This window comes from Hippocampus comes, unplaced genomic scaffold (genome assembly GCF_001891065.2).
Source record: "Hippocampus comes isolate QL1 unplaced genomic scaffold, H_comes_QL1_v1.1 scaffold151, whole genome shotgun sequence".
NCBI classification, from domain to species: domain Eukaryota; kingdom Metazoa; phylum Chordata; class Actinopteri; order Syngnathiformes; family Syngnathidae; genus Hippocampus; species Hippocampus comes.
Genome location: NW_017805591.1, coordinates 592,060 through 607,045, shown reverse-complemented (window position 1 = coordinate 607,045; position 14,986 = coordinate 592,060). Strand labels below are relative to the sequence as shown.

The 14,986-nt window shown below is 40.6% G+C and overlaps 2 protein-coding genes across 2 annotated transcripts in view; one reads left to right on the top strand and one right to left on the bottom strand.

Moving 5' to 3' along the window:
- The window catches only part of p3h2 (prolyl 3-hydroxylase 2), a 50,170-nt gene extending 37,636 nt beyond the window's left edge, over positions 1-12,534 (top strand). Inside the window, exons 5-15 of the mRNA XM_019880179.1 lie at positions 1,949-2,076; positions 5,495-5,584; positions 5,915-5,955; positions 7,007-7,098; positions 7,176-7,300; positions 7,989-8,084; positions 8,176-8,326; positions 9,734-9,851; positions 10,069-10,144; positions 11,233-11,373; positions 11,541-12,534. Coding sequence (XP_019735738.1) covers positions 1,949-2,076; positions 5,495-5,584; positions 5,915-5,955; positions 7,007-7,098; positions 7,176-7,300; positions 7,989-8,084; positions 8,176-8,326; positions 9,734-9,851; positions 10,069-10,144; positions 11,233-11,373; positions 11,541-11,630 — 1,148 coding nt within the window. The 3' untranslated portion in view covers positions 11,631-12,534. The remainder of the gene's footprint in view (positions 1-1,948; positions 2,077-5,494; positions 5,585-5,914; positions 5,956-7,006; positions 7,099-7,175; positions 7,301-7,988; positions 8,085-8,175; positions 8,327-9,733; positions 9,852-10,068; positions 10,145-11,232; positions 11,374-11,540) is intronic.
- Positions 12,535-12,915: 381 nt separating this feature from the next.
- The window catches only part of LOC109521999 (coiled-coil domain-containing protein 181-like), a 5,405-nt gene continuing 3,334 nt past the window's right edge, over positions 12,916-14,986 (bottom strand). Inside the window, exons 4-6 of the mRNA XM_019880153.1 lie at positions 14,245-14,413; positions 13,890-14,047; positions 12,916-13,805 (exon numbers count right to left, since the gene is read on the bottom strand). Of these exons, the coding sequence (XP_019735712.1) occupies positions 13,634-13,805; positions 13,890-14,047; positions 14,245-14,413 (499 nt within the window). The 3' untranslated portion in view covers positions 12,916-13,633. The remainder of the gene's footprint in view (positions 13,806-13,889; positions 14,048-14,244; positions 14,414-14,986) is intronic.

Below are 14,986 nucleotides of genomic sequence, written 5' to 3'. Positions count from 1 at the left end.
CTAAATGGTTTCACTAGTAAGATTTTAAAAGGACATTTTATTTTACATAACAGTCATTTATAATATTGAGGTCGGCGACATGTCCTTAAAATAAATTTCCCAATTTTCATCTTCCCTCCCCACTCAATAAAAATGAAAAACAAATAACAATGACAACTTCCAAAACTTGACCCTCGCAGAACCCTTAATTCATTGAATTTCAAAAATTGTAAACTGTAGTGACTTCTATGTACATAATTCACCACCAACTGCAAATGTGTGAATGCAATGTTCATATGCTTGTCAGAGAGTTCACGATTATTTGGTAACGGGGTAGAAATAATTGCAGTCCCTTTAAGGACCGCCATTTTAGTCTGCTTGTTTCTATGGAAACTTACTTTCGGCGGGCTTCGTTTGGCGCGAGTGTTTTTTTGTGGTGCAAATAAAAAAACTCGACACACTCTCTCTCGGAGTGCGCACGTGAGAAATTGTCGCTTTCTTCGAGTTCTACAATTTCCACAAAACGCTCAATTAAGCAGCACTGAATAAGAAAAATACCCCCTTGGGGACTAATATGTAACAACAAAACCGTCACTGAACATAAACGAAAGATGCTGCTTCCAAACAAGACTAAATATTAACCAAGAAAATATAAACAATCCTACACAACGCTCTAAGTAGGTTGTCGACCTATCAATAAACAAGAAGCCTGTCTACACCATCAGGCTTTAAGAATGCCCAACCAAGACTTCCTGGGCGCCCAATTATTTTAGGGGTCTCCCTGTGGTGAATTTAAATCTATTTTGTGACGCATACAGTCACATAAACAATCAAATCGCTCACATGGGCAGTTACAAGGAATCACAACTAATTACTGAAAAGTACATAATGTGCTCGCTCTACTTGCTTAATTAGTTCATTAAGGCCTGCCTGTTAAACTACTGGCACAACATCAAACCTTTTTTATGTTCTGAATGACTAATTCATACATCAAGGGCCCTATTTTGCGCACGGGTGGAGATTTCATTCTTTTTTGCATTTTCATCAACAAGCCCAGGTAGAAATGGGCGTTTGCGTCGTTGTGAGAGTGAACACTGCTAGCTTGTTTAGCGACAAATGGAAGCGGCTCCTCTCATTCCCTTTAAAGTCAGTGCAGGAGAGGCGCATTGTCTCCAAGGAACTGCACGAAGATCTCCACTTGTTTCTAACGTGTGTGACAATTCCTAAACACGGTAAACCAGACTTGCCCCCGCACCAAAATGAAGTTACGGCATGAAATAGATCTACATTGCACCATACTGAGAGTTATTTGTCACATTTTGATTTCCTCATGAGTTTTTACCTTATTTATCTAATTATTCAGCTTGCCTCATTTATGTAGAAAGTTAACATGTTTTAAAAACGATCCGCAAAGTGATAACGTGTAGTTCTACACCACCGGCAATAAAACCATGGCAACAAACCTTTTGACTTTTGACCTTTGAGTCACTCAACAGCTGTGTTGATTGTCGAACACCCCACAGTTGCACTACGTTGGCCACCACTCGGCAACCCCCTCATTGGGTTGACGTTCCCTCATTGAAACACGCCTGTGAGGTTTCCCGAGCGTCTGAGCTCATATCTCCCGTCCGGTACTGAGGCGAGAAGGCACAGCGGACCGCAGCAGATGCACCGTGTCAGCCCAGACAGGAAGCCTCTGGTTGACCCTGCGTCTTTTACTAGCTTGGAAAGAATGCGATGGTGTGCGCACTGATGAGACGAAGGTACACGTCTTGGATGCCTGACGTCAGCGTGACTTGACTCTGTGGTCATGTGCCCTTTTATTCACTCTCTCGAGCAGAGTTTGCTTGATTGCACTGATGGTTCGGAAATGTCAGTCAGCTGGAGTCATGATGGATTTCCCCACATCCCATCTTTCCAGAGTTGTGAAAAAAAACACCTCATGTTCTTCCTGTTTCTGTCTCCGCAGTGGAAAAAGTGGAGGAGGCGCTGCAGTGCGCACTCGCGTACCTTTTATTCCACGAGGGAGAGCAGTTCATGACAGACAATGTTGACTTCTACAAGGAGGTGCTGGGACGCGGCAGCGCACCACGAGAGGTCAGATTCGGTTGCGTCCATGTTTGACGGGGACCTGCTTCCAGAATACAGTTTATTAATAAACACCGCACTGTTTGTTTCTATCGTCACAACTGATTGTGCTGTGCCCAGTGGCAGTTTTTCTAAGGGGAACGAAAATGAATTCAACTGCTTTGGTAGCCAACTTCCTCGGAAAACTAATTCATGCTTCATTAAACTGTAACACGATCTTAGCTGTTTATCAAGTGCAGCAGTGCGTGTCAGCAGAAGTACTTGGAGCTTTTTTTTCCAGGTTGAGTCACACATTTATGATTCTATGTTGCGAGGCAGAATTCCACGAGGGTTTTTTTTTTTTAATGACAGGCTAGGGGCTGCCTCTGGATAGAGACAAAGCAGGAACAGGAAGTGATACAGACACACACTCAGGAAATTGCTCCCCCAAAACCATTTTAACTACTGCCAGACATGCAGATTCTTACATCACGACTTTGTATTAGATATAAATTGCGCAATCAAAAAAAAAAAGAGTACTATCTGCTGGATCTGGTGGCCCACTGTCCCTCCTGCCAAATACTGGACCACCAGGGTACCAACCACAATGGGAGGATACCAAAAAAATGGATTTGCTTCAACGTGATATGACCGAGGTTGTCATTCAGTTGATTTCCCACGCAGCTAAACTACTCATCACCTGTGAATATATTTCCTGTTTTTCTTCAAATTTAACTGCAGACAAATGTTGGAACACAAGCGCTCTCAGCTTATTCTTGAGCATCAGTCTAATTGAATTATGGCTTGAATTATGGGCTCAGACGAGTGCTTCAGGTTTTGACTTCAATATCAGTTTGATCATGTGATCTTGGGTGTGGACATCCAAAGTAGATATTCAGCAGCCCTCCAAGGAAAAGTTTGGATTTGAGAAAGAAGGAGACGACAGGATTCAGGGGTGCATTTGCTTCTATTTCTTGGCCCCAGATGTGAACTCACCATCTGGCAGGGGTTTCCCCTTTTACATTTTGTTTTTCACTTGTACTATAGATTGACCTCGCATCTGGAAGAATTAGCCACTTTTGTCTGTTATTATATTCAGGGCAACGTATTTCTTGCTCTCAGCTGTTCGGTCATTAGAAGCCAAAGGCGCATCGCATAATATACATTCCGCTTGGGACGATCAGTGACTCTAACTCGCCGCTGATGATTCGTCGCTTCCTAAAACTAATGAACTGCTTTGGCAACTCAAACTATGCCCGTTTTAAGTCGCAGTTACGCAACCTCAGTTTCCTAGAAAGCCTGCTTCTCATTAGTGTGTGAATGAGTGTGTGTGTAAGTGTGTCTCGCATATTGTGGCTTTTATTTTCCTATTCTTTCTAGCCCCAAAGTTCCAAATTCAGAAGTCCCCCTCTCTAGCTTCAGCGAGGTCACGTACAAGGCTGTAGATTTCTGTGCCAGAAACAAGTTGCCTCCCTTTCAAATAACCGTTAAGGGAAAAATCAAAGGCAAACCCGCAGACGTCTCTGGCACAATTTAGAGGCTGGCTAGATCAAGATTTAAAATAGCTTCAAAGAAAAAGCTACTGGGTGCCCCTGTTTCACGGTAGCTGCCACGGTCAAGGAAAATTAGCCATCAACGTTCTCAACACATTGTTCATTTTCAACAGGATTACATTTGAAAGATGGAATAATATTTTGGGTAGGTCTGTTTCGATGTTCCGTTGAGCAAATGAGTTGACACCCGCATGGGTGTTAGCTCAAATTTCCAAAGCTGTCAACATATTGTTCTTCTTTAGACCACAAACTGGTTCAGACTGAATCAACAGCACCTCTGCTGAGCGATAATTATCTTCAACCCGAACTCCTACTGGTGCAAAATCATCAGCAGCCATTTGCCCTCTTTAACCCTTTCATGCACAAATAATGATAACCTGTAACCTGATAACTTGATAAGCTGTCCACTGTAATAACCGTTGTCTCTGAAAGGGTGTGTTTGTGTGTGTGTGTGTGTGTGTGTGTGTGTGTGTGTGTGTGTGTGTGTGTGTGTGTGTGTGTGTGTGTGTGTGTGTGTGTGTGCGCGTGCGAAGTGTGAGTGGTTTCGTGCAGTCAAATAAAAAGCAGACAATGTCGTGTTATTTGACTTATTTGAGAATTTCACAAACGGTATTAGCCGGCTTCCCTACAGGTGCAGCGTGCGTGTGTGTAAAAAGCAAAAGCAAACACTCTTCCTGTCAATCTTCAGTCCGTCGCAATCCACATCAAAGTAATGCCGGTTGCCGCGGAAGCATTCCACTCCTCTATCTTATAGGGCGGAAATCCTGTCAGAAAAGTGGGAATGAAACCGTGGCAGACGGAGATGAGAGAAGCTGTTGCAAGCCAATCACAAAGGCTTACTGGCAGTTCTAGACGATTTCACCTGGGATGGCGAGGGGGTGGCAGGAGGTTCAGTTAGGAGGACGGAGGTTATATGCCCCCCCCCCCCCACCCGCTCCCACATGTACACCGATGAACATGGCCACAAACACACAGCTTGTACCAGCGTTCCCGACATGCTTGTAGTGTAACTTAACTTGAAGGCAATACTGTGGCCTTAACATTTTTATCTGTCAATGTTTAGTGCAATTTAAAATGGAAGCAACAACTACTGCCCTGAAAAGTGTCACATTGTTAAAATGTGTTCAACTAACAGATATCGTTTGTTTATTTTGGGGTAAAATATGAGAAAATGACATCGTTTTACCACATTTTAATGCTTTGCAACGGTGTACATCATGCTCAAAGTAAGTAAATCTTTTTTTTTTTTTTTTTTTTTTTTGGTGTGTATACACTACGCATTATGAATTCTATGAAAGTATCCAAAAATACAAAAAGAAATACTTCTCAGGTATGGAGCATTTTTTTTAATGCATAGAAATTAGATGAGTGAAATTGAGAAAAATAACTGTGCTAAAGACAACTGAAATCATCTCTTGTATTAGTTTTTATGAAACCTTTATTTGTCCAAAACATTTCCCTGCTTTACTAGTCTGTATAATTTAAAACTTTCATGCACCAACAATGACAACCTGTAACCTGATAACATGATAAGCTGCCCACTGTAGTAACCGCTGTCCCTGAAAGAATGAAAAGCACTAAATTGATCAACAAAATCCAAATGTGGAATGCACCCTGACCTTGAAAAAAGAAAACAACCCTTCAAAACATTCTACAAAAAGTAGTGAAACATTAAACAATCAGAGGTGTTTATTCCAAATGAAAGTCAAATGAAGTTCTACTGTAAATGATACAGTGCATGTTTCATTCATTCTGAAATTTGTACCCAGAAGCTGAATAGCCCAAAGTTTTTGCAGCTAGTGTATGGGCATTTTTAACTTGGGAGAACTTGGCCCACGGATAAGGGGAACAAAAACAAAAACCTGAAGTGACCTCCCTGTTGTGTGTGTCCACAGGAGGCTGCACGATACCTGAGGAGGCACAAACAAGAGCTGGAGCTTCTTCTGATTGGAAGTCAAACCATGGGTGTGAACTTCACTGAAGCGGTATGTGTGGGTGTGTGCCACTTCTCCACCTGTAACTTCAAACTCAAAGCTCCGAGACAACTATATGAGTTGTCCCTTTTGTTTATTTTGGCCATTGAGAGTTGCCTGCTGAATGTTTTTTTTTTTTTTTTGGAAAGCCATGCACTTCTCTGTTGGAGCTGACCCAAAGCAGGCTAACAGCTTTCTGGCACAGTCAAGATGCAATCTTTGCTTCTTTTATGTATTATTTTTCTTTTTTTAAGTGAAAGGCGACACCTGGTTGGTCATATTCACTTTTACTTTGATGAGTTTCATTTTATCCGTCTCATAAACATTGCCTGGTCTTTGCAGAATTACTGGAGCAGCTCCGGTGGGAGAAACAACTCCACCAGGTATTTGCTCACATCTTCATATTATAATGCTTTCATAGGGCCACAACATTAGGTACATCTGCACAATTTGATAAACTCCAATATGAGAGACGTGTCAAAACTTTTAACTTAGATGGCTTATAATGATAAAATATACATGAAATAGATATAAATAAATCTAAATTAAATATGTATAATAGTTTCTTATAATGTTACTAGTTATTTCTTGTGAATTTACCTATTTCTGATATTTTTGCTTTTTATTGTCAAATCACGTTACACATTTATTCACATACTCGTTCCAATTTTTTGTTGTAAAATTTCACATTTATTTTCACAATAATTCTCGATTTTTTTTTCTTGTAAGATTACAAATCTATTCTTATAAAAGTTTGACTTTTTCTTGTCAAATTACACATTCATTCTTGTAAAAATATAACTTGTTTTATATTGCAACATTACTACTTTACGCTTGTAATTAAATAAATTTGTCCTGATAAAATTACAATTCTCATTAAATTCAGACTTTTTTTCCCCAGAATATCACCAATTTTTTCTCTAATATTCTCACTTTTAGTCTCAGAAAATTCTAAATTGTTCTGTTAATATATTCATATCATTGACAGAATTGCATCTCAGTTCTTGAAAAAAAATGCTTTAACGTTTTTTGGTGTAAGGTTTTTTTGTTGTTGTTTTTTTTTTGTTTGTTTTTTCGGTGTGGCCCGAATACTCCTTCGTCACATCACGCGGCGAGGTGTTTCTAATTTTGATTCAAAACCTCCTTGCTTTCGTCATGAGCAAAAACATTACAAACGGATCTCGGTGTGATCCGGTTCTGACAACCACGACATTAAACAAACAGATTGAAATGATGACCTCTTACGGGCTGTTCGCTTCTGCAACTTTTCTGACCACGTCACAATCAAAACCTTTTCTTGGAAGAATTTGCTTCAGCGGTTCTAATGTGGTATTGAGTGAAATGTTTGGTGTATGTGAATTGGTCGAACGACATTCAAAATGGTGATGAGTGGTTCAACAAAATAACGTTCTGCATGTTGGGTTTCTTCGGCAGGATTCCCTCCAGTACAGATGGCGAGATGGTGGATGTTGCCATGCCAGAGAACAAGAACGTCAATGTGTGTTCATCGCAGCATCTCAAAGAAGGTCACATTTCTCTCCTGGCGTCTTTTCCAGCCTGTATCGACGAGCTCCTGCCAAAACCATCTTCGTGTTTTGTACAGGTGCGCCGTTGCAAGACGGTGTCAAGCTGCTGCATGACTCGATGGGCATAAACGGGACCCAGCGGATGCTGGTGGATGACGTTTTAACCGAGGACGAATGCGCAGAGCTCCAACAGATGGCGCAAGTAAGGACTCGAGAACAGGGGGCGGAGTTACACGGTTGCCCTTCCACCGGCCATCCCCGTGTCGAGAGGAGATAAACGTCATTCTGTGGAGCAGATCATTCGTTCCACACATTCGCGTTACGCTAAGGACCTTGGATGCTCCGCCATCATACATTCAAATTGACCATGGATCTAAATACTGTACATGTTAATAGTATTGAGCTGCACAGAAAATATCAAAGAATCTTTGACAACAGGGATTTATTGATAGAGTAGGCATTAATCACGATGATTATTTCAACACAGTAGCAGACAGTCAACATGACCAAGAAGTCATTGTTTCTCATACAATCCACAATCAGGGTTTCTGAAATAAAATGCACACATACAGCTACCAAACTTGATCAACATAGTTAGGGTTAGCTAGCTAATCGGTGCAAGGGATAGAAGTAGACGATGAGACACAAAAAGCAAAAGACAAACAGATTATCATCAGGTCATCTTTTGTGAGTTTTTGTCACCCTGGTCACCCGAGTGAAAATGTTTGTCTCCGCCCCTGCTGAAGAGCGAGAACATTTTTTTTCATGCTTATGATGTACGATACGGTGTATTAGTGATAACTTTTATGCGGACAAGCACAATCGAAAATGGTTGAATGGTGAATTTTTTTTTTTTTTTTTTTTTAAACTCTGCTCTCTGTTAAAAACAGACGATCACGATGGCAGGAGACGGATACAACGGCAGGTCATCTCCTCACACCCCCAACGAAAAGTTTGCAGGGGCCACCGTGCTCAAAGCCCTGGAGGTACCCAACCGTGCAGAACGACTGAAACACATTTTTCATTTTCCATTCGGACTTCAGCACACAGTGCTCACGAACATGTCTTCCTCTATAGTACGGGTACGAGGGCAGGGTGCCCATGAAAAGTGCCCACCTCTTCTATGACGCCAGCACACGAGTGAGAAACATCATTCTGTCCCACTTCATGGTCAACACCACTCTGCATTTTTCCTACACTCACCTGGTGTGCCGCTCGGCCATCACAGGTTAGTTGTTTTGTGATGCGTTTGAACCTACGGGGTATTGGAATAAGTGCATTCCTGTCCACTCACCAGACCAGCATGCCTTTACAAAGATGATCACTGGTTGACACAGGCTATTAACTTCACAATATATTTATTTTTAAGTGAAGCTTTTAGTGGTGCACCAAATCTCAAAAAAAAAAAAATTCAAATATTTCTAAAAACTGAACATTACCTTTACATTATTATATGGTTTTTAACACTCCTGAACATTTAATGTGAAGACATTTTCATGTAATTACTATGACAAAAAACAGGATGGTTTTTAAGCGCTACAGTAGTTATAAAACTATGAAGAAAATTTAAAGAAATACCATATTGGCCCGAATATAAGACGGCCCTGTTTATAAGACGACCCCCTCTTTTGCAAGACTCAAGTTTGAAAAAAGACTTTTTGAACACCAAATTAATTTGAATACAGAAAATAATTACAATACATCTGAAACAAATGATTATAACAATATATTTGAGAGAAAAAGCATGTTATTTTGCCTCATTCAAATCTTAATACCTGAACATTTAAATATGTAAACTATTATTTTCCTCTCTTTTCTTTCTTACGCTATTTTTATTTTTACTCTTCGTGACAGGGGTTCACTTTGGCCTGGGGAGTCAAGTTCAGCATTCGCTTCAATTATATCTGGCGCCATCTAGCGTCGTGAATGGGTATAATGTCTAGACCCCGAATATAAGACGACCCCCACTTTTTCAGTCTTATTTCAATGCAAAAAACACCGTCTTATATTCGGGCCAATACGGTATTCCCGCTATGAAAATGAGATTGAGTTTTTTTTTTTTTTTTTTTTTTTTTTTTTTTTTTTTTTTACATGGCAGATGGAAACACCGAAACTGGTATTTCTATGACAAAGGGTTTTAAAAGTGGGATGAAATAGCCTGAGCACGAGGTTTCCACACATAGCCCGTTGCACATCTGCTGCACAGTTCTGGTTTTGAATTTCGGCTCCGGCCTACCGGTGTGAGGGTTGCGTTTTCCTCTTGCGCTTGCATGGGTTTTCATTATGTCGGTTAATTGAAGACTCTAAATTGCCCATGTGTGTGAATATACATGTGGCATGAATCTGTAATTGAGAGGTTAAGAGTAAAATATCAGCACTCTACTTTTGATCTAAAGAACAAAAGTAAACGTTCAAGAAATGATTCCAACGTAACCAAAGGCTAGTATAAATTCACCAACCAGTTTTAATTTTTAAAAAGAGAAAAACGGAGGGCAGGGGGTGTGGGCAACTTGCAATCAGTCTGTTTCTACAATACAGCATTGCCGTAAAAAGAGCTTGTTGGAAACACATTTAGCCATGGCCATTTTTAAACTCATGGAAACGCTATTCGTGTTTTTGTCTCGGATGTTGACAGGTCAGCAGGATCACAGGAATGACCTGAGCCATCCCATCCACGGTGACAACTGTCTGCTGGACCCCGAGGCCAATGAATGCTGGAGGCAGGCTCCTGCGTACACCCATCGGGACTACAGGTTAGCGTTGTCACCGTACCAAAATTCGGACCCCGAATATTATCCGCATAAAGTACCTCGACAGCTGCACTAAAATAATATGCCCGCGTTTGTACAAAATGCGCCTGTGTTTGAGTGAGTGATGATCAAAGTACCGGTAGTCGATCCACACAGTGGAATGCAATACGGCGTCCCACATGTTCACTCGCCTCTGGTGGCGTCTACCTATTCTTTCCAGTGCACTACTATACCTCAATGGGGACTTTGAAGGTGGCGAGATCTTCTTTACGCAATTGGACGCCAAAACCGTCACAGTAAGTTGCTTTGCGTTTGCCAGAGTATCATCTGGATGAAAAGACCACTTCTAAGTGTGTTTGGAGATCTTAAAAATGCCTTGTGGCATGTTTCGAGTGGTCGTCTTGCAGCCCAGAGGTTGTGAGTTCAATCTCCGGCGCTTATGACTGTCGAAGTGTCCTTGAGCAAGATACTGAACCCAACCAGTTGCTCATGATGCCTCATCCTCCATAGCTTGAATGAGGAGTCTGTGTTTAAGAGCGCTCAGCGACAAATACAGAACCATTAAATTATTGTTACATTCCCCCAATAGTTTTACAATATATTTATTAAAAATGTGTTTTAATCATTTCATCATAATACACGTTGTGATGTGATTGACACTATAATTCTTTATATCAATTATTACTACATTTTTTGCATTACTAATGTGCAGCATATTCATTTCCAGTATTTTATTTCACAATGTAAATTAATTGTCCCCATAAACGTTTGTAAGTTATCTTTTATGTGTGTGTGTGTGTGTGTGTGTGTGTGTGTGTGTGTGTGTGTGTGTGTGTGTGTGTTTTTTTTTTTTTTTTTTTTTTTTTGGAGAAGCAAGTATTTTTTTTAGGTGGTACTTTGTCAAAAAAAGTTGTTTTACACCAACACAAAATGATACAGCTTTCAAATATATTCAAGTGTCAAAAGTGTATTGTACGTTTGTATTTAATCCCCTGTCCATTGACACCTCTAAAAACAATCCACTGCCATCACTTTCATTAGGAAGTCACCCAATTAGTAAATCGTCTATTTATGTGTATTTTACGGCCAATATATGTCAACTACTACTTTCTGTAACTTCCACACAAACCTTTCCTGTTGGCAAAACACATGAGGACCTGAATCAGTTCCGCAATGCTGAGGGGCTTGCAGTCCTTGAGAACGAAGTTCAGCAGTACCTGATCAAGCAACTCCTTCTTTTATGTGTGTGTGTGTGTGTGTGTGTGTGTGTGTGTGTGTGTGTGTGTGTGTGTGGTTGTTTTTCTTTTTCTTTTTTTTTTTTTGAAGCGATGTAAGCATGTAATTTGAAGTGGTTGGGCATTGATTTAGTCCGCCTCCTCTCCAGGCAACGGTGAAACCCAAGTGTGGCAGGATGGTGGCGTTCACCTCCGGCAGGGAGAATCCGCACGGTGTGAAAGCCGTCACGGATGGGCAGAGGTGTGCTTTGGCTCTTTGGTTCACCTTTGACCCGCTCTTCAAGGAAATGGTACGCCCTTTTTATTTTTTAAGGTCCTTTCTTTGTATGTATACGTGATAGCAACTTTTCCCCAAAAGGTTCATCAGGAATTAGACATATCCAAAGAGAAAGCAGTTTTTCTTTCCTTGCTTCCTAAGCAGAGACAGGCAATGATTGTGCGCCGATTATTTGTGCAGGACAGACTGAAGGCAGACGAGGTGGTCCAAAACTGGGTCAGCAAGTCTATGGGTGATGGTCTTGACATCAACCCCAAAGATGAACTGTAGACGTACCCCTACACCTCATCTGATTGTTGATGACATTTATTTATTGGGGAGCTTACCTTTGAATCAGAAACAGATCTATTTTTCTACTTGTATTTCAATTGCAGGGTCGTTGATAATGGGATTATGTGTGTGTTTGTGGGGGTGGGGGGGATGTTTTTTGAGGGTCTGCTGGAGCGTGCTCTTGCTGTTTTTTTGTGTTCTTTTTATGACTCACTGATCTGTGAAAGTGTCAGATGGGAGATTTTTGTTCCTGCTTTCGGCTGTTTTGAGTTCAACATATTGGTTTGTAATGTGGATACACACAATGAGTACAGTACATCGTGACATCAATGGTCAGTAATACTTGACAAGCAGGTACTTTCCAGGTCCAAATCAGTTGTTTTGTTTTTATTACTTCCATGCCAGTAATTGTTGTCCTCAAAGTAGACAGTGCACTGTTTTCTCCTTTAGATTTTTTTTTTTTTTTTTTTAACTGGCACTATTTTAAAGAGATGTGTTCTGAATATTATATGTATTTATAATAATCATGCACTCGGTACTTCTCTCTGTCAAGTTTGGGGAAAATGTGTCTGTATTTTATGTTGTGTTTTTATTTATGTTTTAATGCGTAGACAGCTGCTGTCACGGCTGTCTGCGTTTCATATGGGAAGCTTTTTATCGTAAAAGATCAATCTTTCCTGTTTCAAGGAATATATTTGAGATTTGTGTTGATATACAGGTGATAAGACAGAGTCATGCACTGTAAATTCAATGGGGGGGAAATATGTATTGTTTGTTGTTCTGCAGAGATTCAAAGAGCTTTAATCCGATTGGGTGAGGTTCTACACTTTGGGTTTCACTGATATTTAATGATGAAATGCACAAACTTGTATGTTTACAGGCCCTAATAAATTATAGACGTTTAGTGTCGGTATGTCTTTTTTTTTTTTTGCTTACTCTCACATGCAGACTCACATAATTGTGCTTGAACACATCTACAAATTGCTCCTACAGATTCACATACAATAGTCATTGTTGCATCTGTAAATGTCGTGTGTCAACACAAGTTCGCTCTTTAAGATACATAACATTGCTGTTTTTGTCCCAATTGAAATTCTCACAATAATGTACACATGGAATGCTGAGTGGTCACTGTGGTGGATGTGCTTTAAGAAAACAGTGAAGCAAAACCTGAACTAATTTAAAATATAACAAAGAATAATAACAACAAAAAAATGAAGATTTACAGACACAGAGAGAGAGAGAGAGAGAGAGGAAAACACTTTATCAAATCATAAAATACAAATTCAATTTTCCATAACAAGCCAGGTCACCTTTCTTGAGAACATCTCAGCAACTAAAGTACAAAAAATATTTCATAATACTGAATTATCAAAATACAGATGGTCCTGGCTGCTGCAGTACTACAAGTGTGAAACTACACTTCTACTCATCAATAAGACAATTCTGCATCCGAGTATAGAATGACTGTCTTATTGGTGATTTTCAAACCTCCTGTGCTGCACGAGATCACGAGATGCACTATTAGGCCAGAGTCATAAACACGTGTCATGCACTAGCATCCTCCTTACTAAGGATATTGAATAATTACGGAACAGCGTTAAGACAGCCATTTGAGCATTTATTCATCCAAACTCCACACAAGAAGGAGCCAAAATCCTGGACCTCTGCACTGTGACGTGGACAAGCTAACCGGTCTAAGCTGCACCACCAGTTCCAAACTAATGAATTCAAATTCAGATGCAGCTTTTCAACGTATTAATTCAAAATACAAATTTAAATATGAATTATTCAGATTAATTTTCTGGTGGCACAGATTTCAGCCAATAGATATTTAATAAATGCGCAAATAGATGGTCTGTGCTAAAGTCTAAATTACACTGAGTATTTCTATGAAAACCCCGATAATATAAACAATGGGGGGGGGGGGGGGGGGGTACGTTGCTTATTGCAGACCGTTCCAAACCTGGAAAATGAAAGTGAAGGGCGTTGGTCGACCCGCTTCAGAAGTGACAAGTGAGCTGATCGGTAAACCTGAACGTCCTGGTGTCGCTGGCCGTGCACAGCAGATCACGCATGCGTCGCGCCCGCCGCTCCTCGAGCACAAACCTACGTGACTGCTCCCGAGCCGCCCGTTCCTCCGCCCTCTTTTCCGCCCGCTTTCGGGTCAGCCATCTGAGGGAGGACGCGCGGGTCAAACTAAACGCGTGTGTGTTTAGAAAAAAAAAAAAAGGCAGCCACAGACGACGATGATCTCACAGCTTGAAGGCACGTTCACACTCCTCTCGGCTTCGGAGGAGATAACCGCCATCCTCCTCCAACCTCTTCAGCTGCACGAGCTGCTTCTCTCGCTGCTGCTGCTCCTGTTTCCTCTGCAGCCACAAACGGAAAGCCTCCTCCGGTTCACTGGAGCCCTTCTGCAGAAGAAAACACACTTTTAAAAACACAATTGTTACAAACTTTTGAGGGGTGATTTTCTCATCCACATTTGATTTGGTTTTATTACTGATTATTTACTGTTTTACTTTGCTCTCGATGCGGCATTACAAAGGAGTGTTTTGAAGCGTAGTGTCGTGTTCTGGATAGCTTTCGGTTTCCCCTCTGTGGTGATTACCTGCAAATTCATCCTCTCCATCTCCTGAGCTCTGTGGATTCTCCTCTCCTGCTGCAGCTGCTCTCTTTTTCTCAGCAGCCAGGCCTTGAACGCCAAATCGTTCTCCTGCTTTTTCTGCTTATCTTCCTCCAGCTTCCTCTGCTCGGCCTGGCACCATACATTGGGGTATTTGAATAATAATTATTCAATAATTACTTATTCAAATACAATTATTCAATAATTGTATAATACCGTCAACCACCGCTTAGTTGTGGGGGGTTTGCAGATATGAATTGCTTTGGCGCCATCTGTTGGCATTTTGGTGCTAATACACTGATTTAAAATGGGCCGCAATGGATATTTGAACATAAAGCGATACGTGTAGGTCAATACAACAATACTCATAGGCATATATTGTTTAAAAAAATGAATTTTAAAAATGATTTCAGCAACTAAGTCGCTTAACAGTAGTCGCGAGGCGCTTATTCATTTGTGTCTGCGTGATTTTTTATATTTTACTGCCCCCTAACGGCCGAGCCAAAAGCAATCATCATGAATTAATCACAACGCGTAACTGTTAAATTCTTTATATTCTCCAAACAAAATCCAGTGAAGTTGGGATGTTGTGCTGAACAAAAGTAAAAACACAATGACTTGCTAAATATGTTCAACCTATATTTAATTGAATAAACTACAAAGACAATATATTTAATGTTCAAACTGATCAAATGTATTGTTCTTAGCAAATAAGCCTTTGCACGTT